This window comes from Cricetulus griseus, chromosome 6, assembly GCF_003668045.3.
Source record: "Cricetulus griseus strain 17A/GY chromosome 6, alternate assembly CriGri-PICRH-1.0, whole genome shotgun sequence".
NCBI classification, from domain to species: domain Eukaryota; kingdom Metazoa; phylum Chordata; class Mammalia; order Rodentia; family Cricetidae; genus Cricetulus; species Cricetulus griseus.
In genome coordinates this window covers 95,324,944-95,351,445 of record NC_048599.1, presented here as the reverse complement: position 1 = coordinate 95,351,445, position 26,502 = coordinate 95,324,944, and the positions used below count along the sequence as shown (strand labels likewise).

General features: G+C 39.2%; 1 protein-coding gene and 1 pseudogene across 3 annotated transcripts in view; one reads left to right on the top strand and one right to left on the bottom strand.

The window, feature by feature from the left end:
* The window catches only part of Ppp1r1c (protein phosphatase 1 regulatory inhibitor subunit 1C), a 100,174-nt gene extending 73,922 nt beyond the window's left edge, over window positions 1–26,252 (top strand). For all 3 annotated transcript variants that reach the window (XM_035446718.1, XM_027420078.2, XM_035446717.1), the window contains one exon: window positions 26,082–26,252. In XM_035446718.1, coding sequence (XP_035302609.1) covers window positions 26,082–26,170 — 89 coding nt within the window. In that variant the 3' untranslated portion in view covers window positions 26,171–26,252. The remainder of the gene's footprint in view (window positions 1–26,081) is intronic.
* Window positions 4,385–5,229, bottom strand: LOC103159437 (annotated as a pseudogene).
* Window positions 26,253–26,502: the final 250 nt, after the last annotated feature.

Below are 26,502 nucleotides of genomic sequence, written 5' to 3'. Positions count from 1 at the left end.
TTTTCCAATCCCAGAGACTTGACTATTTGCACTAAGAGAATTCTTCCATTCAAGAGCTGCATAGGTGAAGCAAGGGAAGGGTGTAAGGGTGACTAGTGAGTAATTAAATACAGTAGGGGAACTGCCAGAACAAATATATCTTAGAAGATAAGAGCAGTTGTACCTTCAAAAGAGAGTGTTACATGGTCACAAAGACCAAGGCTTGACAAAGGAAAACATAGGGATTTGGTGATGGTGATGGTAGGGGGTAAGGTGTAGGTAGATTTTTGCGAGGGCTGGAGCCATAGTGGAATAATGGATAGGTTAAAGGAGATGAGAGGGTGGAGCTAGTGGTGGCAACTCTTTTTTTTTTTTAAAGGTACAAACATGGTAGCAAAACGAATACATAGCCTTAAAGGAAACTTTCTGAGTTCTTGTTTGCCTTCTTGTCTTTAGGCTAGAAGATACTTGAGTATATTTCATAAATGGAGGAAAAATAGAATATAATATAATTGTGTTCTAGACAGAAGAGAAAGGCACATTCCCATGATGAGAGGTGGAGAGTTATGGGCACCCTCCAGATGCCTGTCACATTCCAATTAACCCTACTCTGCTCTGCTTCTCCTGGCTTCATAGCACTGATAACAGGGTTGCATAGCTCATGAGTGTATTGCATGGTTTTCTTTCCTTTCCTCTACCTTTCCACTCTCATTATCTTTGGTGCCTTCTCATTTTCCAGGATTACTGCTTACCTCCTAGATATAAGTGTTCACCAAGGCTTTGGGAAGTTCAAAAGGAAGAGATTGTCATCTTTTGTTCATTCATAAATTCCAAACCCCTATCATGTATAGTGGCATTCAACAAATATTTGTTGAATTGGAATGAACTGTTCAGCTTACTCTTGGCTGACTTTTATGGCATGACCTCATGTCTTCTAGACAAGTACTGTAGCACCAGGCTATTCCCAACCTGCTAAATGTCTTAGTTTTTACAAAATAGAAATAATTAGACTGCAAAGGAGAATGAGCAAAGAGAGACTCCAAATACACTGAAAGCTACTTATTCGCCACCTAGATCAATGGTCATGCGTAGAAAGCCACAGTTCCCACTTACGAAATGTCATGGTTTATTTACAATTTTCAAGGTTTTATATTTAAGTAGCTGACATGATTAAACATTAGAATTAACATGAAACGATAGGCTCTACTTGTGAAGTATGATGTGGCATTCTTGTGAAATACTTGACTCATATATAAATATCCCTATATTTGACTTGAGACCTTCCCCAACCCAGCCCAAGCATAATCTCACCAACAGGAAGCAAAGGATGTTCATTGCAAAGTTCCTACCACTTGCTGCTGTATCCTCAGATCTGAGCTGATAACTGTTTTTGGTGTTTGAACACTCATATTCTATAGTATAGCTGTTTCACCCACTTCTGATACTGTCTTGGCCATGTTAGGGGGTAGTGTGCACAATTCATGATGCTGATGGGACACTACTCATCAGGAAACTGTGTTCTCTGTGCAGGTGCGCAGGAGAATAAATAGTATTTTCCCCTGACTCATCACAAGCTTCGCAGCTGTACTCCCATAACACTAGATTGGGGCAACAAGGGTCATATAGAACAAACACATGTAGCAAAATCATTCTGGGACCCAGCAGTCTTAAGGAAAGAGGAGCCAAAGACCTCGGGCAAAAAGGGCTTCATGTGAAGTCTGTAGGAAAAAAAAAGGCAGTTGTCGCTGTGATGTAATCATAATAAACGGACAAGAACTCACCAGTCCTTATTTATTCAGATCCGTTTGGTCTCCAGTTACAGGGCAGGAACCTTTGGGAATTTGAGTCTTATGACCTACTTCTAGGTAAACTGACTTATCTTTGTAATTAGGCATGTGGCTTTATGCAAACTCCTACTTTCTGTCCTTGATGATGTCATCCCTCTTCCTTAATAGATCAAGGGACATTCAGCATTCTTTTCTCAGTTCTCTTTGCTGATTCTCTTTCCTCTAAATGAAAACATGGTCACTTCATTTTGTCATCTCCCCTACAGAAAGTGGATGCTGTAGGCCTCTTCCCTTTAAACCTGCCCTTGATTTTCCACATATGTGAATATTTCTTTTTTCTTCCTTTTTATTCTTTTGAGGCATGGTTTCTCTGTATGACATTGGTTGTCCTGGAACTCTCTGTGTGTGAGTGAGCTCCATTATTCTGTTCACAATCAACTCTGTAAACCAGGATGGCTTCAAATTCAAAAAAATCTGCCTTCCCTGTGCCTCCCAAGTGCCGGGATTAAAGGCATGAGCCACCATGCCCAGCTTTGTGAATATTTCTTAACACATAGTTTCTTCAGTCAAAATCATACATACACAGGTTATTCTGAAATTTCAATGTCTCAACTGTCAGTTCTTTTAGGTTCTCTAACAAGCAAAGTCCATGAAATGCTTGCAAAAAGAGACTGGACTCCACTTTGAAGAAGAGAGGCTACTGCTAGATATTAAAACACTCTCTGTGCAAGAGCAAGGATGCTAATTCAGTACTTCTAGCAAACAGATATTTCTTAAATACCTCTCATATCTCAGAAGAAAATACTTTTCAGGTACTACATTCTAACTAGTAAATTTCTTCTGTGGATTAGAGCTGAAAAGAGTGTTTTTTGGGGAGGAGTTTTGTATTAGAATCATTCAATACTAACTATACTTGGAGTGCAATGTTAAGCAGACACCCCCAAGGAGTTCACTCATTTCTGAATAGGTTCATTCACTATGTAACACTCTGTGTTCTAATGTCAAGCATAGGAAACATGATGGTATGGCTCCCTCATACATACAGCAAGTGAGGAAACATGACAGTGTGACTCCCTCATACGTAGAACGAGCGACTTAAAAATCTGCTCTACCATACATATTGGTTCTTAGTGCATTGATGTGGGAATAAAAGTAGCTCTGTTACTAGGGCTTTGAAGGGCTGGCTTTACTTTTTCCTTGGAGATAGTGAGGTCTAAAGAGATTGTTTCTGTTTGTATGCCTCCTACTCACTGTAACTTGAAACATATTTGGCCATGGAAACAAGGCCAGCCTTGCTTGGGCTTGAACCGATCTGCTGGTTCCTTATTTCTGGATCACGGAGTATTGTGGGGCACTGTAGATTTCTCCAAAATAACCATCATAAACCCAGCTTATGTTTCTGTCTCCTTTTTACTCTTTATGTTTGGTGACTGAATTTCTGTGTTCTGATGTACAGGAGCAATGCAGAAATTACTGCCAAAATCATACTACAAACTGAGGCTTGATATCAAGTACTTGTAGGCAAATTCTTTTTTGTTGTTGTTGTTGTTAGCAAATGAAAAAATTTATTCTCCTTTGAAATAAAATATGCAAATAAAAGCTGGGGATCAGGGGCAATAGAGAAAATGAAGGACAATCAAGGAACCCATTCAGGAGTAGGGAAATCTACCCGTGACCCTTACCCCCTTGTCGGAGGGAAAGTTTTACAAGCCTGTGATTTTGGGGGTTGATTTTTTTTTTCTGAGGCAAGGTCTTACTGTATAGGCCTGACCTGCCTGGAACTCATTGTGTAGTCCAGTCTGGCCTTGAGCTGACAGATATCTGCCTGCCTCTGCTGTGCTGGGATTAAAGGCATGTACTACCACCATGCCTGACATTCCATTTTGGAGACAAGGTCTCATTGTAGCCCAGGTTGGCATGGATCTTGAAGCAGTCCACCAGTCTCAGTTTCCAATGTGCTAAGCTTGAAGGCACATTTCAGTGTGCCCAAAAAGCCGGTGGTTCTAGATAGGAAGGAAAATACACCCTATGCTTGATGCTTCTGGGCCAAGTCATCTGTCAAGTACAGAGCACTACTTTTATCAGATGACCTCAGAGACACCAGCAAAGCCTTCCCCCAGGCTTACACGGGAACACCATGAGGCTGAAGGGAAGAACATTCATCTAGAACACCTGGGCAATTCACAGACCTACAACCGCTCTGGGGTGTGGGCAGTAGGTCACTAGACACATCAAATGAAGGGCCTAGAGAGAAATGATCTTCAAGTAGTGAGCCACTGCTCAGGGGTTCCTAACCTTGGTGAAAAGGGTCATTATAAAGGTCAAAAACTTAATGATGGTCATGAACCTCAGAACTTTTTTTTTCTTTTTAGCATCAAGTGGTGGAGCTTTCCTGCCAGCTCAGTTCTTAGGACCTTTCACTTAATGATGATGTTTCTTGAAAAACTCTGGGTGGGTTGGGGAGAAGTCAGCAGTGCTGGGGTCAGCTTTGTCATGTCCACTCCTGCTCTTCTCCCTCAGCCCCCAGCTTGAGAAGGGCCCAGAGAGGACATGGAGAGAAGGAAGGCCAGAGTGGTTTCTTGTTTCTGGACAGCAGGTTGTCTCTTCCCAGCATCAGAGAAAAGTTCAGAATCTCTTTTCCTCTGGCTGAGAGGTTATTAGCAGCTCTTTGTTCCCGAAGTCCCACCAGGCTGTCATGTGGAACCCCATGTTGGTGAGGACAACAGTGTACTCCAGGATGGCAAAGATGGTATACACTCCAGCCTCGCAATACCTGTTGTGCCGGAAATAGACGGCCAGAGCCGTGAAGAAGGAATTGAAGTTGATAATGAAGAGCCGCTGTTTCCAGCTGTAGGACTTGCGGTCCTCCTGACTTACTTTGTGCTTCTTGGTCAGCCGCCAGAAAATGCAGGTGAGGAGCATGTAACTGAGGGATGCAGAGATAAACACAATGAAAGCGTTTTCGTGGATGGTGAAGTCCTCGGAGGAGGAGACTTAGGTGAGCACGATCAGTACGAAGTTCTCCACCACGTTGAGACTGAAGTTGAGGCGGCAGAGAAGCCGGTAACCCGGACACGGGGATGCATAGCTGAGTTAGTGGTTCCAATAGGCGAAGGCCACCAAGAAGCTGGGTGCCGAATGCAGGCCAATGCAGAAGCTCCACACTTAGCACTGGGGAACCTCCCCACCAATGGCAGAGCTCACTGATGGCAGGTAATTGGGCACCCCACAGTCTGTCGATGTTGTCTCCTTGAAGTGGAAGAGCAGGGACCAAAGGATGCAGAACAAAAAGGCGACGAGTGGACAGCAGACTGTGATTAGGGCCACCATGGTGAAGCGGAGCCGGACTAGGGTCCCATCCCGGTCCAGCGTCAGTGGAACTTGGTACATCTCGTCAGACCCCAGGAAGGGACGATGAGTTGGTTCAAGAACAGTTTCAGAAACAAACAGAAAGGATAGTTGGTTCCACTTCTTGGCTGTGTGCTTGGCCTCCCTTTTAGGTGTGTGACCTTGGACAAGTCACCTAATCATCCTTGGCTCAAAACCACACGCTACTAACTGGCAGAGCTGGGATTCAAAACTAGACTATGAGGTTCCAATGCTCCCCACGCCTCCATCCGCAGTGCCTGGAGGGATCTTGAGCAGGAGTCCCCAAGCAGTGGTGGCTAAGGACAGAACCTGTAGCCAGCCAGGGCCTCGGGAACCTGGAGCCCCCGCCCGGCCCAGGGGCTGAGTAGGAGGGGGCGGGTACAGCCAGTGCCTGTAGGCAAATTCTTAAAGCCCTTGAGCTGTCTTCCACTTCAAGGTCCCTTCTACTTCCCACGTTATCAAATGAGAGCTTCCTTCCTCTTTCGTTCTCTCACACATAGCTCCATTTCTACTATTCCTCCCCTTCTCTCTGCTTAGGAATAGTTTCCCTTTTCTTAGCATCTATAGAATTGCTTAATACGTATAACAATACACAGTATTTTTGAACTTTCTTTTAATACCAGATACCAGTTGATAGCAGAGTCCCTGGAGCTCCAGCATGCAGGCGATTAAAAAGACTGTCTCCTCTAAGAAAAATATAATAACAAATGTGGGTCTTTTCATCTTGAAGCTTTGCATTGTATCAGATAACATGAATAAAATCCCCTACATTGTAGAATCTGTACTTGTGGAAATGCAAATTGATTTTAAAACATCATGCATACCTTGGGGACATAGATACTTCTTAGAGTTTAATTGAAGAATGGAAACAGGAAGCACAGATTCTCTCATTCTCATTTGAAAAAACCTTTGGAGTTTCTTCAAATACAATGGATGTGCCTTCTTAAAGTAACATGTGGTATGTAACGAAAGGTACAAGCTGTTTTGTCCCAACACACAGTTTTTTGCATAGAAAGTATTAGTAAAGATCTAAAATTAACAGAGATCACACTAAGCTCCCGAAAATAACTTTGTGGGGGAAATGTATGGTTCCAGTAATCAGTTTGTAAACATATGTACTCTGTCTCCCCATGATGCATTTGTGACCATGTTTTCTAGGGGAAAAAAAATCAGGATTAAGAACATTTGCAATTTTTAAACAATCTTCAGAGAGGAAATAGTTCAAGAGATGTTGGAATTCCTGAGACATTTCCGTATTTATGGGAAAATATTTCTGAGTATTTGAAATTAGTACTATCTTAGAAAATACCTGTTTTATTCCAAAGTGACAACCCATCTACAAATAGTCAGAGAACATGGGGCTATCTGAGATGAAAGGCTGTGTAAACTGTAAGATCCTGAATCATCTGTGTCTGTCAAGGCATTTCTCAATACCTAATCTAACACTGTTGTTATCTGAAAGTTTCTTCTAAGGTCTGAGAAAGGAATTCATATTCTTCAGGAAAAAAAAAAACCTATCAAAAGGGTCATTAATCATTATATAGAACAGAAGGGCCCTACCCTCCCTGGGAAGCAGAGGGGGGATGGTGTGGGGAGCAGGTGGGGGGTTGGGGAGAGGGGAGGGAGAGGGAGAGGGAGAAGGGATTGACATGTGAATCAAGCTTGTTCCTAATTTGAACTAGAAAAAAAAAAAAAGGAAGAAATGGGTAAGATTACTTAGAAATAGCCTGTCACTAGAGTGGGATTCTGGCCCAAAGAAAATGGATGCTATCATGATGAAAAAATTAACTGGGATTCAGGAACTGTGGGTTTTAGTAAGTAACACTGAGTTATACCTGTAGCTCAGTTAACTAGTGGAGTGCTTGCCTAGCATGTACAAAGTGCAGGGTTCAGTGTCCAGCATTCCATAAGCCAGGCATGGTGACATATGCCTGTAATATCGACATTCATGGTAGAAGAAAGATGATCAGAAGTTCAAGGTCATCATCAGCTGCATACCAAATTTGACACCAGCCTGAGATACATGAGACACTGTCTCAAAAAGTAAAATAAATGAAGTGAAAATAATGAAAAAGGAAAAGAATGAAATTTCCAGATTATTCTTCTGTGAAAATAGGCTGCTGTCCATGGGGGGATTGAATTAAACCAGGCTTGAGCCTAAATCTCACATTTACATCAAGTTCCTTATTTTTTTTTTAAGTCACAATTTTTTTTTTTATTTTACATACAAATCCCAGTTCCCCTTCCCTCCCTTTTCCCCGCTCCCTCCACCTCTCCACTACCCAGCCCCCTACCTACTCCTCAGAGAGGGTGAAGCCTCCCATGGGAACACAACAAAGTCTCTCATATCATATTAGGCAGGACCAAGCCCAGCCCCCCCCCCCACTGTATCTAGGTTGAGAGAGTTCTCCCCTCCATAGAAAATGAGCTCCAAAAATAAAAAATAAAAAATAAAGCTAGTTCATGCACTAGGGATAAATCCTGGTCACACTGCCAGTAGCCCCCTAAGCTGTCCAAGTCACACAATTGTCACCCACATTCAGAGGGTCTAGTTCAGTCCTATGCAGGTTCCCAAACTGTTAGTCTGGAGTCAGTGAGTTCCCACTAGCTCAGGTCAGCTGTTTCTGTGGTTTCCCCATTGTGGTCTTAACCCTTTACTCATATTATTGATCCTTCCTCTCTTCTACTGGATTTCAGGATCTCAGTCCAGTATTTAGCTATGAATCTCTATGAAACTAGTTCCAAGTTTCTTACTAACCCCATAATGGCTCCCTCTACCAAGATATCTTCTTCCTTGCTCTCCCTCTCTGTCCCCCAACTGGACCATCCCATTCTCCCATGTTCTCCTCCCCTCCCCTTCCTCTCCCACCCTACCCTGTTACGATAAATCTTTCCTCCAAAAGCCGCTGGAGCCCTACCGCCAGTGGGGGGGCTCCGCCAGTCGCCCAAGTTCTGCCCACCACATGGATGGACAAAATAATACAGAAACATATTAGGTACAATGCTGCTTGGCCAATGACTAGGATTCTCATCTGTTAGTTCAGTCTTAATTATCATACATCTATATATTTTATAAGACTTATCTTATCAGACGCCTTATTGGCGTCCCTCCTTGCCGGTGGATCATATTGAGCTGCTGGAGGAGGAAGAGGAAAAAAAGGGGACACTTCCTGTTTCCTCGCTTAGATATGAGTCTCCTTGCTATGTCACTTCCTGCCTGGATCACCACTTATCTACTACATTTCCCAGAATCCTCTTTGACTCCTAGTCCTGTCTAACTTGCTGCCATTGGCCAAACAGAACTTTAACAATTAATAAGATAAACAGTACATTCCCCATCAATAGGCCTCATGATCTCCATTTACTCAGGAGATCTTGTCTATTTTCCTTTCCCAGGAGGGTCCATGTATTTCTCTCTTAGGGTACTCCTTGTTACCTAGCTTCTCTGGGGTTGTAGACTTTAGTAGACTGGTTATCCTTTGCTTTATGTCTAATATTCACTTATGAGTGAGTACATACCTTGTTTGTCTTTCTATGTCTGGGTTATCTCACTCAGGATGTTTTTTTCTAGTTCCATCCATTTTCCTGCAAATTTCAAGATGTCATTATTTTTTACTGCTGAATAGTACTCCATTGTGTAAATGTACCACGTTTTCTTTATCCATTCTTCGGTTGAGGGATAATGCCACTATGAATATAGTTGAGCATGGTTTGTTTTCTAAATATTTGTTTACTTTTTTGTGTACGAGAGTTTTTCCTGCATATATATGTGTTCAATGTGTGTGTAGTGCCCATGGAGGCCAGATAATTGTGTCAAATCCACTAAAATTGCAGTTATAGATGTTTGTGATCTGCCATGGGGATTTTTTGTAAGAACAAGCACTGTTAACTATTGAGCTATCTCTCTGGCCCCTGGTCATGGATGGTAATAAGGGATAATTTCCTTAAGTGGGAAAACATAGGTGAACAAAGCAAGAAATATATGACAGCAATAATTTAGCATTCTAGGGCCTTGTATGTATTTTCAGAGCCAAATTGAAAGGATGGGTTTGGTAAGTGGAAGCTGAAGGACTTTACTTATTGGTTGATTTTTTCCTGGAGACCTCAGGAGGTGATATTTAATATAATGTGTCAATGTGTAATGAAGTATTGTCCAGATTTTCCAGAGGAGATTTTTAGTGAGCCAGTGGGTGCTGGCCATAAGTGCTGAAGCCATTGTGGTAATAAAAGAACTGAGAAAAGCCTAGGATCAGTTGAGGTTATTTGATCTATGATGTTCATTCTTTTAATTGTACCTTATTTATAGGGAGATGACTACTAATTGTTTTAACATCCTAACTTTCTGTACTATGTAGTCCCTTATAATTTATAGCTTTTTAACAACTTATTTTATATTTTAAAAGATTGTATGTTTAAATGAGTATTTGTGTACATGTATGTGAATGTTCATATGTGCATGCAAGAACAGTGTCCAAGGGGACCAGAAGAAGGTATTGGGTCCCCCCCTCCCTCTCTCTCTCTCTCTCTCTCTCTCTCTCTCTCTCTCTCTCTCTCTCTCTCTCTCTCTCTCTGTGTGTGTGTGTGTGTGTGTGTGTGTGTGTGTGTGTGTGTGTGTGTTGATATGTGAGTGTAATGTTCAAGGGTGTCAGAAGATGGCATTGGCTCTGCTTGAGTTGGAATTATAGATGGTTGTAAGCTGCCTGATTTGGGGTGGGAAACAAACTCTGATCCTTTGAAAAACATGTAGTACATGTTTTTAATTCCTCAACTATCTGCCTTGCATCAGATTGTGATTCTAAGGTTTAATTTGTCAAAAGCCAGTCAGAATTAAAGGTGGAAAATTGCAAAACAAAACATTCACATTTTAAGTAACTTTCTGTAGCATATTTTTATTGTTGATCTGTGTGCTTATTTTATAAGTAAACTTAATCATAGGTATGTATCTGCAAGAAAAATGAGCACATGCAGTATTTGGCACTGCATGTGGCTACAGGTCATTGTGGGGGGTCTTATACTTATCTTCTGTTGGTGTAAGATGTTAACTGTACTAGGGTTGGTACAAAGGAATATCAGTTTCAGACCATGAAATTTAAATTATTAAAATGATTAAAATATAGGAACCATTACAATTGAGGTATTTATGCCAATGAGGAATGAATTTGCTTATTCCTATAGAATGAAAATTCATGAGTTAAGACTTGAAGGGTTGTTAGAAAGTGTTTTCAGCATCTTGCTAGTTATAGAGTTATTTTCCTTGCAAAAAGATTTCCTGGTTCTTGAAAACGTGGTCATTGGTTGTAAATTTCATTTGACTATGGTGGAAGAGGCAAAAGGTCTTATCCCAATTCATTCAACTTTTGAAGTATTGATTTTGTTATATTTAGTCAAGCTTTGTAGTTGTTTCTTCTTCCAACCAGTGAGAGGATCTTCCCTGGTTACCATATACAGGCAACTCTTTGTGGTATGTCACAGTCTTATCAAGAAATGGTTTGTTTCATTGACTAAGAAAGGACAAGAGTCCAAAGCAATATTTTTAAAAAATGTAGTCGGCCCATGAATGGATGTTCATTATCTGAGCTTTTTCAGCTTTCCAATTTGCTTCAGCTGCCCAATGACCATTTAAAGTTCCATACTGCATTCTTTGGTAACTTCTCAAGTAGCTACCTGTAAGAGGACCAGTCTTGACAATGCTCTCAGTTGGTCATTGTCAACTTCCAATGGCTAGCCATCCCATTCTTCATTCTCAATGCTCTCATCACCTTCACAATACTTACTGGACTATCACCAAACTGTATGTTGTTCAACAATTATTGGGCCAAATGAATTATTGACATAGGGAGTTGTCTCTACTACTTTATGACCCTTACACATGCAAAGAATAAAATTGTTCAAAATTGCTTTATGCCTAACACAATTTCCATAGTAGAAAATAAATACCAACAAGTCACTAGAAAAAATGAAGTGAGAAATACACAATAAGTGATGCATAACATAGACTCATTTATTAAGAATTCCTTCCAATATCAAGCAAGTTTCAACAATGCCAAACACATGATTCTGTGTGCACCAAGCTGATACTTCACTTTTGGTCACAAGTTAAAAGTTTCAATGCAACTGGAGGATATTTCTGATTTATAATGCAGCCATTTCTTTTTATATTTACTTTTTATTAGTTCAAATTAGGGAGGAATGAAGAATGAAGGGGTCTGTACCAGGTTGGAGAAACCCACAGGAACAGTTGACCTGAATAAGGGAGAGCACATGGGCCCCAGATGCTGTCGGGGAGACCAGTACAAGACTGATCCAGACCCCTTAACATGGATGTCAATAAGGAGGCCTCTGCACTCCAGGGAGCCTCTAATGGTGGATTAGCATTTTTCCCTGGTGCAAGAAGGGACTTTGAGAGCCCATCCCATGTGAAGGGTTACACTCTGGCCCTGGACACATGGGGAAGGGCCCAGGACCAGCACAGGAAGATTTGGTGGACTTTGCAGAGCCCCCTTTGAGGGCCCTACCCTGCCTGGGGAGTGGTGGGTGGATGGGGTGGGGGGGGGGTGGGGAGGAGGGTTGGGGGTGAGGGGAGGGAGAGGGAAAAGGGACTTGAAACAAGCTTGTTCCCTAACTAGAACTAATAAATAAATTAAAAAAAAAGTTAGGAACAAGCTTGCTTCACATGTCAATCCCATCTAGCTCTCCCCCCTCCACCCAATACCCCACCATCTCCCCATCCCATTCCCCATCTGCTCCCCAGGGATGGTAGGGCCCTCCATGGGGGCTCCCCAAAGTCCACCACATCATCCTGGGCTAGGCCTGGGGCATCCCCCATGTGTCCTGGCCAAGAGAGCATCACTTCATGTGGGATGGGCTCTCAAAGTCCTTTCTTACACCAGGGAAAATACTGATCCACTCCCAGGAGGCCCATAGAGTGCCAAGGCCTCCTCATTGACATCCACCTTCAGGGATCTGAATCATTCCAGTGCTGGCCTCCCTTCCCATTCTCTGGGTTCCATGCATTTTTTCCTTAGAGTCCTTCTTGTGGCCTAGTTACTTTGGTGATGAGGATTATAGGCTGGTAATCCTTTGCTTTATGTCTAAAATTCATATATGAGTGAGTACATACCATGTTTGTCTTTTTATGACTGGGTTACCTCATTCAGGATGTTTTTTTCTAGTTCCATCCACTTGCCTGTGAATTTCAAGATTCCATTGCTTTTTTCCTCTGAGTAGTACTCCATTGGGTAAATGTGTCACATTTTTTCTATCCATTCTTCAGTTGAGGGGCATCTAGTTTGTTTCCAGGTTCTGGCTATTACAAACAATGCTGCTATGAACATAGTTTAACATGTCCTTGTTGTATGAATGTGCATTATTTGGGTATATGCCCAAGAGAGGAATTGCTGGATCTTGAGGTAGAATGATTCCCATTTTCCTGAGCAACTGCCATACTGACTTCCAATGTGGTCTTACAAGTTTGCATGCCCACCAGCAATGGAGGGGTGTTCCTTTTTCTCCACATCCTCTCCAATATAGACTGTCATTGGTGTTTTTTATTTTAGCCATTCTAGCTGGTGTAAGATGGTATCTCAGAACTGTTTTGAGTTTCATTTCTCTGATGGATAAGGATTTTGATCACTTTCTTATGTGTCTTTCAGCCATTTTAGATTCCTCTATTGAGAATTCTCTATTTAGTTCTGCACCCCACCTTTTAATTTCATTGATTGGTGTTTTGGTGGCTAGCTTTTTGAGTTCATTTTATATTCTGGAAATCAGCCCTCTGTCAGATGTGGGGTTGGTGAATATCTTTTTCTATTCTGTGGACTGTCATTTCGTCTTACTGACTGTGCCCTTTGCCTTACAGAAGCTTCTCAGTTTCATGAGGTCCCATTTATTAAGTGTAGATCTCAATGTCTGTGCTACTCATGTTATGCTGAGGAAGTGGTCTCCTGTACCACTTCGCTCAAGGGTATCTCCCACTTTCTATTCTAGAAGTTTCAGTGTGGTTAGATTTATGTTGAGACCTTTGATCCATTTCAACTTAAGTTTTGTGCATGGTGATAGATATGGATCTATCTGCAATCGTCTGCATGTCTGAATCCAGTTGTGCCAGCACCATTTGTTGAAGATGCTTTCTTTTATCCTTTGTATAACTTTAGTTTCTTTGTCAAAAATCAGGTGTTCATAGGTGTGTCGGTTAATATTAGGGTTTTCAATTCGATTCCATTGGTCTACCTGTCTATTTTTGTGCCAATACCAAGCTGTTTTCAGGGCTATGGATCTATAATAGAGCTTAAAGTCAGGATATGGCGATGCCTCCAGAAGTCCCTAAAACAAAGGGTTGTTTTGGCTATCTTGGGTTTTTTGTTTCTCCATATAAAGTTGAGTATTGTTCTTTCAGGGTCTATGAAGAACTGTGTTGGGATTTTGATGGGGATTACATTGAATCTGTAGATTGCTTTTGGCAAGATTGGGATTTTTACTATTTTGATCCTGACTATCCAAGAGCATGGGAGATCTTTCCATTTTCTGGTATCTTTTTTTTTATTTCTTTCTTTAAAGACTCAAAGTTCTTACTGTACAGGTCTTTCACTTTTTGATTAGTGTTACCCCAAGATGTTTTATGCTGTTGTGGATATTGAGAAGGGTGATGTTTCTCTGTTTTCTTTTTCATTGCATTTATCATCTGTATATAGTAGGGACACTGATTTTTTTGAGTTAATTTTGTATCCTACTATTTTGCTGAAGGTGTTTATCAGCTGTAGGAGTTCCCCTGGTGGAGTTGTGTTCCTGTTATTCCTGTTCTCTCCAAGATCTTTATCATGAAGGGATTTTGGATTTTGTCAAAGGCGTTTTCAGCATCTAGTGAGATGATCATATGGTTTTTCTTTTTCAGTTTGTTTATATGGTGGATTACATTAATGGATTTTCATATATTGAACCATCCTTGCATCCCTGGTTTGAAGCCGACTTGATCATGGTGGATGATTTTTCTGATGTGTTCTTGGCTTTGATTGGCCAATATTTTGTTGAGTCTTTTTGCATCAATGTTTATTGTGATACTGGTCTGTAGTTCTCTTTCTTAGTTGTATATTGTGTGGTTGGGTATCAAAGTAATTGTAGCCTGGTAAAAAGAGCTTGGCAATGTCCCTTCTGCTTCTATTGTGTGGAATAATTTGAGGAGAACTGGTATTAGCTCTTTTTTGAATTTCTGGTAGAATTCTGCAGTGAAGCCATATGGCCCTGTTTTTTTTGTTTGTTTGTTTTGTTTTGTTTTGTTTTGGTTGGGAGGCTTTTGATGACTGCTTCTATTTCATTATTGGTTATAATTCAGTTTAAACTGCTTATCTGTTCTTGGTTTAATTTTGGTAAGTGATATCTATCCAGAAAATGGTCCATTTCTTTTAGATTTTTGAATTTTGTGGACTACGGGTTTTCAAAGTATGACTTGATGATTCTCTGGATTTCCTCAGTGTCTGTTGTTATATCCCCCTTTCATTTCTCTCTCCCTTATGGTTAGTTTGGGTAGAGGTTTGTCTATCTTGTTGATCTTCTCAAAGAACCAACTCTTTGTTACATTGATTCTTTGTAATGTTTTCCTAGTTTTTACTTTATTGATTTCAGCCCTCAGTTTGATTATTTCTGTCAATTCTCTAGTGTGACTATTTTCCAGTTTCTTCATGTGGGCACTTAGTGCTATGAACTTTCCTCTAGCACTGCTTTCTCTCCAGGACCTTCTGGTTTTCAACATTTCCATTGAAAAGTTGGGTGTAATTCTGATATGTCTGCCTTTATATGTTCCTTGGCCTCTTTCCTTTGCTGCTCTTAGTATTTTCTTTTTATTCTATAAATTTGGTATTTTGATTATTATGTGGTATGGGGACTTCTTTTTGTGGTCCAGTCTATTTTCTCTTTATACAGACATTTCTATCTTTGATTTTGTTTTCAAAGCTAGAATATAGAAAAAAATATAAAATGTTCCATGAGCTGGAGAGATATTTTAGTTAGTAAAACTTTGCTACATAAGAATGAGTATGTAAACTCAAGTAAAAAGTTAGGTGTGATGGCATATGGTCATAATCCCAGTTTTGGGGACATGCAGACAGGTGAATCTATGCAGCTTGGTGTGGCAAGGCTGCCAAACCAAATAGGAGACTTCCAGGCCAAGTAAGAGACCTTGTCTCAAAATCAAGGTAGATGTCTCACCAGGTATGACAGCAGACGTTGTCCTGTGGCCTCCATCCTGTAGACACACAAATACACACACACACACACACACACACACACACACACACACACACACACACACAAACAATACACACACATTAGTTGCCTTTCCTTTTCCCTTTTCCACCTCAAAAGGAGACTCTAGAGAAAATACAAAGTAAGGGGAAAGGATTAGATACATGCTTTGAGTTTCACATGTCAACAACCTAATAAAATTAGTTTAGGCCAAAGTGAAATGTCAGAAAAATTATTCATTTTTTCATGTTATTAAAGGAAATAAAACTGATGAAGAAAAATGCCGAGCCTCAGGAAACAGAAACAAAGCCCCGCCTCCTTACCTTTGCTTGCCAACTTAGCCTCACCACTAGTCCTTGGCTGTCTCCTTAAAGCAAAAACAAGTGACATCTTGCCCCTATAATTCAATATTATGTCATGGTGACTTGCTTCAGCAAGGTCGTGGCGAAAGGCAATGACTCACCCATTAGTCAGAGCATGATGACAGCATGAGAGCCAGGCAATGGATGTTGATACACATGTTTGTGAGTCACTTGGGATTGACTTTGTGCATGTTCAACAAACACTCTACCAACTTCATTACATCCCCAATATTTCACAGCTCCACATCATACCATGACCAGACTTTAACAAGTATTTGGGAGGCAGAAGCAAGAGGAGGAAGAACAAAGTTCAAGGTCATCGTCCGAAACATAGCAAAATAAGAATAAGTTTCCAAGTTAAGGTAAATAGATTAGGTACACAGTAAGTTTGAGGAATGAATTGCAACGATGTCGATCATCTAAGGAGTGATAACCGATGACAAACTTGCTTGAGAATTCTTCTTCCAGCTGGAGTTTAAATGAAGTTCTGCCTGGGCTTTAAAAAGATATCAATATTCTCAATACAGCCTAAAATTTTTCTAAAGCAACTTTGGGAGATGATAAACTTTTACCAACAACACAGCACATCTACAATGAAAGTAACACAGCATTCTTTTGCAGAAGTATTTTGGAATTTAAAAATTTATATTTTAAAAACCACAAAGTTATTAGTATAATGTTTCTGAGGTGAGGGAATGGAACCTATTTTTTTTTATTAGAAAAAATTCCTGCTGGCTATATTGGTCCATAACAATCATCACAGCACTTGAAAGGTAGAGGTAGGATCAAGAACTCAAGGTCATCCTGACGTACATAGTAAGTTGGAGGCCAGCCTGGGCTATATGAGACCCTGTGTCAAAAGGTCTAAATGAATGAATGATTTTAAAAAATCAATCTCAAGTAAATGATACTAGTGTTGGAAGATCAGGTAAATGAGGCAAGTGAACACCTTCTAGTTACTACCATTGAATAATAGGAAATTATCTTTTAAGCAGAGACTGTTGATTTTTGCCTTCATATAGTCAATGTAAAACTACTATTCCTCAGCAAACTTGAGTAATAAATGCCCCTTTTTCATCAAGTATACTTACAGCTTACAAAAGAAAAGAAAAAATGCACTAGCTCATGGGAGCTGGTTAGAAATCTTTCTGAAAAGAAGGGGAGCCATGCTTTTATGTATGGAAGGTAAATAAGGAATGAGATCAAGGAAGGGCAGCAAACCACAGAGGGAAGCAGGTCAGGGAGCCCTGTGGCAAGAACACAAGAACAGTGTTTTGCTTTTACTGAGAGGGCAAGCCAGGGAGAAAGGCTGCCTGGGTACAGCTGTAAATCTGGCAGAAGAGAGACAGGTCAGCCAAGCAGCTGCCTGACCTGTGTATCTATAGGTCAAACAAAGGACAAAAAGCAGAACAATCTGCTCATTCAGAAGTTTCCTGGGGGTCAGCAGACTGGGGTATGAGAGATTAATTGAGCCAAAGCAACCACAGAGCATGGAGGAAAATAGCCTAGGGATATGGAGAGTACTGGGAAGATATTGACACTAATGCATCAGAGTTCACTCTCTAGTGAAAGAGTTTTAAGTAATGGAAGAATTGTGGAGGTGACTGAAACACTTAGATTCATTTACATCACTTCCTTGGAAAAAAGCCATATGTACAATGAGATTAATTGTGCTTGGAGATCAAGGCAATATAAATACAGAGAAAGTATTATTTTGTGCTTACAACTTTAAGATTGTCTTACTTTCTTCCTCTCTCCCTTTTTTTTTCTTTATTTCTTCCCCCTCTTTCTCTTTCTTTGAAAGTTTCCTTGCCACCAAATAGAAGTGCAGAAAATGTCTGGATTAGTGAACTAAGATTATGTGGAAGCTTAAGATTAATAAGCTAAATACAAACCAAATGATCTATCATTTTCTATATGCAGACAATGAGTTGAGCATGATTGAGTTTATTGGAAAGAAGTTTACTTGTTGGAAAAATACTTCATTTAATTCTATTCATACATAAAATAGGAAAGAGTTTCAATGAAGGTAAAATTAAAGCTAGTCATTTTATTAATTAAAATGCCTTGGGCATGTGTGATCTTCAGTCATTCACCTAGACTGTAACTGATTAGTCAGCAAATGAAATAATGTATTGGTTCTAGTTACTCCTTGCTAACATTCTGATAAGGAGTCTGACTCTAATTCTCAAGATAATGAGAGTTCATCCAGAGTTTTCTTCAACATGAAGTAACTTTTCATATCACAGTACTATAAAATATAAAATTCTAAAATAATTTTGAAAAATTAACAAATATGTGGAAATTAAATTATTTTTGAACAACCTATGAATACAAGAAGAGATTAGAAGGAAATCTAATGGTATGTTCACAAAAATAAAATTGGAAATATATATCAAATCATTGGAATACAGAAAATAATTATAAAAGGGGAGTTTAGAATAAAAGCCTGCATTAAAGTAAGGGGTCATTCAAATAGGCAGCCCAAGGGTACAGCTCAAAAAACTAGAAAAATAAAACTAAATCCAAAGAAAACAGGATGAAGAAAATAATGATCAAAGCATAAATAAATACACCAAGACTATACACACAGCAGTCAAGATCCACAGAGTGAAGTGTTGCCTTTTGAAAAGATAAATCAGCATAACTTTATATGAACACAAATTTAAAGTGATAGGATTCACACAGATAAAATTATAAATGAAAAAGGAGACATTACAAATGGTACTGTACAAGTACAGCAGCAAAAAAGAGAATAGTTGTGTCAACAGATTGTATGATCGAGAAGAGAATATGCCGGGCATTGGTGGTGCACACCTTTAATCCCAGCACTCGGGAGGCAGAGACAGGCAGATCTCTGTGAGTTCGAGGCCAGCCTGGTCTCCAGAGCGAGTGCCAGGATAGGCTCCGAATCTACCCAAAGAAACCCTGTCTCGAAAAACCAAAAAAAAAAAAAAAAAAAAAAAAAAAAAAAAAAAAAAAAAAAACCAAGAAGAGAAGAATAAATTCCGAAATAAATAGAGCAAAAGTAAAACGACTGAGTTAGTAATGAATGGCTGCACATCAATGAGAAACCTTCATTCAAAACTGAAGTTCAGTGTTTACTCCCAAGTTCGCCCTGCAATAGACTCTCAAACCTTTACCTCACAGCATAATATTCTTCTCTCTTTCTTTTTTATTAGAAACAAGCTTCTTTTACATGTCAATCCCAGTTACCCCCTTCTCCCCTGCCCCCCACCCCCATCCCAACCCTTTTCTACAGCATACTATTCTTAACATTAAACCTACCATAATTTTTAAATAATTAAACTAATTTTAGAGTAATTTTAGGCTCACAGGAATAAATGAGGAGAAAGTATAGAGTTCCCATAACCTTTGTTCCTACACCTGAACCCATATTCCCTGTTATCTAAAACCTGCACTGTAGTGACACATCAGTTACAATTTTATATTGACAATGTCATTGCATCAAGCCCATGGGTTAAATTGGGGTTACTCATGTACATGCTATAAATCTGAAACAATATATGTTATATGTAGCTACTAGTGTAATGTAGTATAGACTAGTTTCACTGCCATAAAATTCTTTGTCTGTCCATCCCTCCTCATTTAACCCTAGGAATAACTAACCCGTCTCTGCAGTCTTGTTTATTTCCAGAATGTCATATCATTGAAATCAAATACCGTTGCATTTTGATTGGATCTTTTTGTTCACTTACTAATATCCTTAAAGTTTATCCTTTGTCTTTTGTGGCAACTTTTTCTTTTTCTTTTTCTTTTTTAATAGTGCATAATGTTCTACTGCCTGGATATATCACAGATTATTTATCTACCAAAGATTCTCTTGATAATTCCATATTGGGGCTATTTTGCATGTGTTTGTAGACACAGATTTTTAAATCCATTTCAGTAAACACCTCAGAGAAATTTCTGCATGGTATGGTAAGAGCATGGTTACTTTTTATTTTATTTATTATCTTAACATTGTTATTTCATGTGTATAGATGTTTTCCAGCATATACACCTGTGTAACACTTGTGTGCCTAGCATATGCTGAGGTTAGAAGAAGACACTGATTCCCTGGAACTGAAGTTAAAGGCAGTTGTGAGCATCCATGGGCATGGTTGGAATTAACTCAGGCCATTTGGAAGCTCACTAAGTGCTTTTAAGTGATAAGCCATCTCTCCAGCTCAAGACTATGATTAGTTTCTGAAACATGCCACTTAAAATGTCTTGCAATGTGAGTAACAGTTTCCATTTCTTCCAGTAAAAAATAAACATTCTTCTACGTCTTCTCCATCATTACCATTATCAGTACTTCAATATTCTCCAGTCTTGTTGTGTATGTGTAGTAGCATCTCATTGTTTTAATCTGAAGTTTTCTAATAGCATGTAATATGGAATGTCCTTGGATATGCTCAGGAGTATTCTGTATATTTTCTTTTATGGGGACACATTTAGATACTTATCCAAATTAGGCTATGTTGTTTTGTTTCTTAATGTTGGGGCTCAGGGGTCCTTTGCGTGTTTACATAATAGACTTTTAATAGTTGTGTCTTTGTTGCACTTTCTGTTTGCATGGTCTGTAGCTTGTCTTCTTTTCCTGGGCTTTGAATAAAAAGCAGAATTACCTAATTGTAATAAAGACCAGATTATCAAGTGTTTTCCTCTCAGAGACCATGTCTCTTGTGTTGTGTCTAAAATCACTGCTAGACTGAAGATTTGTTCCTTTGTTATTTTCTAGGGCTTTTAAAATTTGCATTTCATATTAAGTTTGGGATATTTTGCACATGAGTGTTCAGTTTTTTCTAGGTGATTTATTGGAAAAACCCTCTTAGTGGCAATTTGTTGCATTTTCTCCTTTTGTCAAAGGTCATTGACTACACTTACATAGAGCCATTTCTGCTCTACAGTTTGATGTGTTAATTTTCCACAATACCATACAGTCTTGGTTGCGATAGATTTGGAGTAAGCCTAGAGTCAGGAATTATTAACTGCCTCATACCCAGAGATCTCTCCACATTGACACATTGACAAATTTCAGATCAAATCATCCTTTCAGATAGACAAGTTCTCAAAATGTCTCTTCTCCAGTTGAACTTAGAATATTCATATACAATAAAAGAACACCAGACACTGATCTTTAACACTAAAATTAAAAATTATTAATTCAAATCAGAAAAGTTATCACTGAATGAAGACATCTGTAACCTACTCAGTGCCTTCCCTCTTTGAGATGAGGTAATCAAAGGGTTCCTTCACAAGCTTCAGTCACAGCTTGGTGATGTGATTTAACTGGGGTAACCCGTTGATATGAGGCTGTGTTAAGCATCACCCCAGCAGAAAATGCCTTGCCTGGAAGATAAAGTCTTGTACACTGCCAGCACTAGATGTCATTCCATGAACACCATAGCATGGTGGCTCTAAATGAAATTCTCCATTTTCCTGTTTTGTTTATAATGCTTTGGAGGCTAACTACCATCTCCTGCTCACGGATTCATTCTTTTTGAATCATAGATATCATATTGCATTCAATCAATCCCAAGCAAATATTATGGAAAAGGGAGCTATTTTGTCTCTTTCTAAAGTAAAATTACCTAATACTGTTCAGCACCATTATGTGCAGGCTTAAAAATTTATGACTACTTTTAAATTATGGGGGAATCCATTAGCTTCAGAGGAAAAGGGGTATCAAATGAGCAGTTAGCTTTGGAAGGCACAAAAGGTTTTCAGTCTATTAAGGTGGTTTTCTCCCTAGACTGCGCAGCAGTATCCTCACAAAAATGAATATATATATATATATATATATATATATATATATATATATATATATTCTTATATGTCTGTGTTAATTATTTTTCTATTAACTGAGACAAAGTACCTGACCAAAAACAACTTAGTAAGGAAGGGTCTATTTTGGTTTATAGTATGGGATATAGTTCATCATGGCAGGAGGTGAAGCCATTGTAAGAAAACTGAGAGAAATGGATGCTGGTGCTCAGCTCACATTCCCCTTGTGATTCTATCCAGGGCTCTAGTCCACTGTAGAGTGCTGCTCACATTCAGTGTGGAGTTCCACACTCAGCTAAACCTCCCTGGAAATGGCTTCTGTGTGATTCTAAATTCTGTCATATCAACAAGATTAACAGTGTGTGTGTGTGTGTTGAAAAAGCATATATATATATATATATATATATATATAATATATATATATGTGTGTGTGTGTGTGTGTGTGTGTGTGTGTGTGTGTGTGTCTTTGTGTCATTCTAAGATGGTCATAGGCTCTCCAAAACACATATACAAGTTCATTTTCATATTCTTTCCTGACCTCAGCCTCAGCCTTGATGATAAACGTGTGACTCTTCGCATTTTGCCACCGTGATACCTGATTCTTCCCAAAGGTGTTATCTGAGCTTACATCTGATAGTGGTTTATGGATTGTCTTCCTCACTTGTTTCATACTACTGCCTGTTAACCTTTTCATCTTGGCTTTAGTTTTGTCTAATGGCTTTGGTGAAGTACTTGATAGATAAAAATATGCATAAATATAAAAATATTTCCCTATTTCCATGTGACATGGAGAACCATTTTCCACATTTACTCTGCAGAGGAGTGTGTCCTTAAGTGATGAAGAGTTAAATAAAAGTGGTCATGTGTTGACTGAAGTTTATGCTGTGGAGTGTTCATTGTGTTAGAGCAGAGGTTGACTATATTGCTTTCATTGTATTAAAACAGCTGTTGACTATGTCGGCTACACCAAGTTTACTTCAAATAATGTATCAGTGTACATATTTGTAGTGAGTCTAATGCATGAAACATACACTTTTGGGGGAATAATATCAATATTTCACTTGATCTCTGTGACCTTAGTATGTTAATATATTCCTATTAAAATTAATGGTAAACTATTAAACAAAATACAGAATATATAAAGGCATTTTAGGAAATGCAAAAAACATTTCCAATTTAAGAAATGATAGGACTTTATTGAGAGGCCATTCAGAGTGCACATTAACTATTAAATAGAATCTATCCAACATTACATTTTAAATACTTTGAACCATTAGTAAGCGGTCATGCTAAAACCACAGAAGTCATTCCTTTGTACATAAAAGGCTTTCAGAAAAACTAAGGCTTATTCAAAATATTTTGCAAGTAGTGTTTGCATAGATACCAAGCTTGCTATTGACCAGCTTATAAATTGCTATTTCTCAAGTTGGAGCACTGTTATACTCATCAGCATGGCTTGTTGTACTCATCTATAATAGTTTTCCACTAAATTAAATCAAGTGCACATCATCACTCCTAATCCCACATGCTATTTGATCTCTAGTTTTGTCACTTTCCCAGATGGGGGTTATTATATTTAAATCAAACTGCTTGATTTTGTCTCTGAAGATTAAATGACCACAGTCTTCATGTCTAGCGTCCAGTACAAAGTTTTGTATACAACAGAAAAGCTTCCTCTTTTCTCAAAACACTATCTCTATTTGTAGCCTTGTTATGTTTAAAGACAGTCTACAAGCTAGATTAAAATCAACACCTTAGCCGGGCATTGGTGGCACACGCCTTTAATCCCAGCACTGTGGAGGCAGAGGCAGGCAGATCTCTGAGTTCAAGGCCAGCCTGGTCTCCAGAGTGAGTGCCAGGATAGGCTCCAAAGTTACATAAAGAAACCCTGTCACAAAAAACAAACAAACAAACAAACAAGCAAACAAACAAACAAACAAATAAATAAATAAATAAAAATTCAACACCTTTTTGATTCCACTAAAACCAACAGTGAGGGATAGGTTACAGTTAAATCCAGTTTAGTGATGAAAAAAGCCCCATGATCATCAGTCACGATATTTTCTTTCTAGTTCTAATTTTATAGAAGGTCACTGATAGTGGAGAATACCATTCTACCCAGGCAAAGAATTCCCAATAGGAGCAAAGGGCTAAAGTTTGTGCTCCAGTTCATTTAATAGTTTCTTAGTGAATATAACAGGAAACTTTACTTTCCTCTTTAAACCATAGAGATTTGATTGGTTAATACTCATATTTATAATTATTTGGAGATAAGAGACCTGGCCAAGATCTGTTGAAAATTGTGGGGCTTTTTCCTTGAAAAGGCACAAATATAATAAAAAATATAGATTTGTTGGGCATTGGTGGCACATGCCTTTAATCCCAGTACTCAGGAGGCAGAGGCAGGTGGATCTCTGTGATTTTGAGGCCAGCCTGGTCTCTAGAGTGAGTGCCAGGATAGGCTCCAAAGATACACAGAGAAACCCTGTCTCAAAAATCCAAAAATATATATATTTTTTCAGTGGGTGATTAGTGCTCCAAAGTATACCCGCAAATTCCCTAAGGACTTTAGAGTGATTACTAAGACATAAAGAATATGCTTTTACCAATAAAAGAAACTTTAATTGTGTATTTACCCAATGCATTCATGAATTTGTTTTAAAAATGTGCATTTGAGCCAAGTATGGTAGCTGAAGTCTGCACCCAGCATTCTTCAGGAGGCCAATGTAGAATAATTCTATGAGTTCAAAGTCAACTTGGGCTACATAATGTGTTCCAGACCAGCATGAACTACATATAATGTGATATCCTTGCTCAAAAAACAATACAAACAAACAAAAATCACATGTTTCTTGCTGAACAAACAGAAGATTTGGGAGCTTCTTTTTCTATATTGGACATAATCCACTCTGTAGTGAGAGAGAGATCTTACTAGTCATCAGTGGAACTGATCACACCTGTTTGGGCGTGGTCACAGGATTGTACATGAGCCTGTGGGATTTTGGTCTGGGGTGAGGGATAAGCTTGTGCTCTCTGGGTTCCAGCTCAGTCTTAGAGGGCAGCTGAGATTTGATGCTCGTAGTGCTGACCCTGGGTTATCGTGTGGCTGTACAAATTACGATAGACAGGATTGGGATGATGTAGGTTAATTTTAATGGGGAGAAATCACTTACATGAGAAACCAATAACTCAGGATCTGTACTCTGAGCATCCAATCTCAGCTGCCCTCAGAGTCCCTATCAGAATATGCACCTGTGACCACACCCAAACAGGCGTGGTCAGCACCACAGGTACCTAGTAAGAACTCTCACTACAATCCACTCTTTACCTTACTGTCAGTCATTGACCCTGTTTCTGCTCAGAGAACCTGTATAGATCAGTTTTAATTTTCCTCCACTATTTTAGAAAATCAGATTCTCTATCATCTTTTCTTAACTTTTTGTATCCCAAAATTTCTACTTTCATGTACAGCTCTTATATACTAGTTTTGATACAGACCCCAGGCAAGAGGCCAAGTCTCTTTCCTAAACTGCTGCGAATTCTGTTCTTGGGAACATCTCAATAAAGTCACATGTTCTGCTCCTGGCAAGAGAAGATCTTACAGTGTAATGTGGAAACTGGTCACTTAATTACCATAAACCAAAGTGGCCTCATAATGTGTGTGTGTGTGTGTGTGTGTGTGTGTGTGTGTGTGAGAGAGAGAGAGAGAGAGAGAGAGAGAGAGAGAGAGAGAGAGAGAGAGAAGCTGATACCTGAAGGGTGAGTGGAAGATGGTTAGACATGTGAAGAGGAGAAAGACTTTTGGTGTTGGCTACACAAGGAGAAAAGCTTAAAGCCTTAAATATGCCTGGAGTGACTAAAGGAAACTTAGAGCAGAAATTACTGTGAAAGGTGAAAATAAAGCCTTGAGGAAAAGGAAGCCCACCAGGCAAGGTCAGGCCAGGCCATCTAAGGAACAGCTTTAGGCAAAGGTATGCCTATAGATTTTTCCACTCTGTAGGCATACTTACTGAAGAATTTTGAATAAAAGAATTTATAATCCAGTGGGTACATTATGAGTCCAAACATATGGCTAACAATATTGTGACTGTTACTTTTTTGTTTATACATTACAGAAATGGCACACAGCCCTTTTGGTATTAGGACTTTGAAAGGCCTTCTTTGTAATTGTGTTCAGTGATGCCAAAAGCAATATTTTCACTAAATGATACATTGGAATTATAATAAGGGCTCTGAGCAGATCTTTAGTTAACAGGGGTTTAATAGACTGTGATGCAATCCTTAATGGAGAAGATATAATTATAAAAGATACCCTGTCTCTAATGGAAATTTGTGTGGATGTGTTTTTACTGCTCAGTGAATGAAAAGGTTTATATAGGATACATTGCTGAGATTCTTGGAGAAAACACACACACACACACACACACACACACACACACACACACACACACACACACACAATTAAATTTTTCCATTCCATGTTTTCATTAACACTTTCAGCAGTGGATCTACCATAAATAAAATTCACTTGAATTTTACACAATTTTTATGATTTCAGGGGTTAAGCATCTGAAAGGCCAGAATGGATCAGCATTCCCTGAAGAAGAAGAAAGTACAAGTGAAAGAGAAGAGAAATGGGACCATTAGTTACACATCTGCAGCAAGAGGACTTCTTGGGAATAACTGGACTGTACACTCTTCTTAATACCCAGTGGTATTCCCAAGCACCGCCTCCAGCAGGCTTTTCTGCCTCATCCTCCATAGCCACAGCGGTTGTGATTCTCCTGGAAGCCTCCTTGACTGAACTGTGAAACTGAGGGCAACGTGCTGTGTACCACTTGCAGTAAAAAATAGGCACTTATTTTACAGAAATTTTTCTTTTAAACTAACAATACCTAGGATCTGCTACCATGTGTATGTTCTCATTTTGATACTGCCAAAGCTGACCTCCTCTTGGCCTACTAATATGATTTACTTTC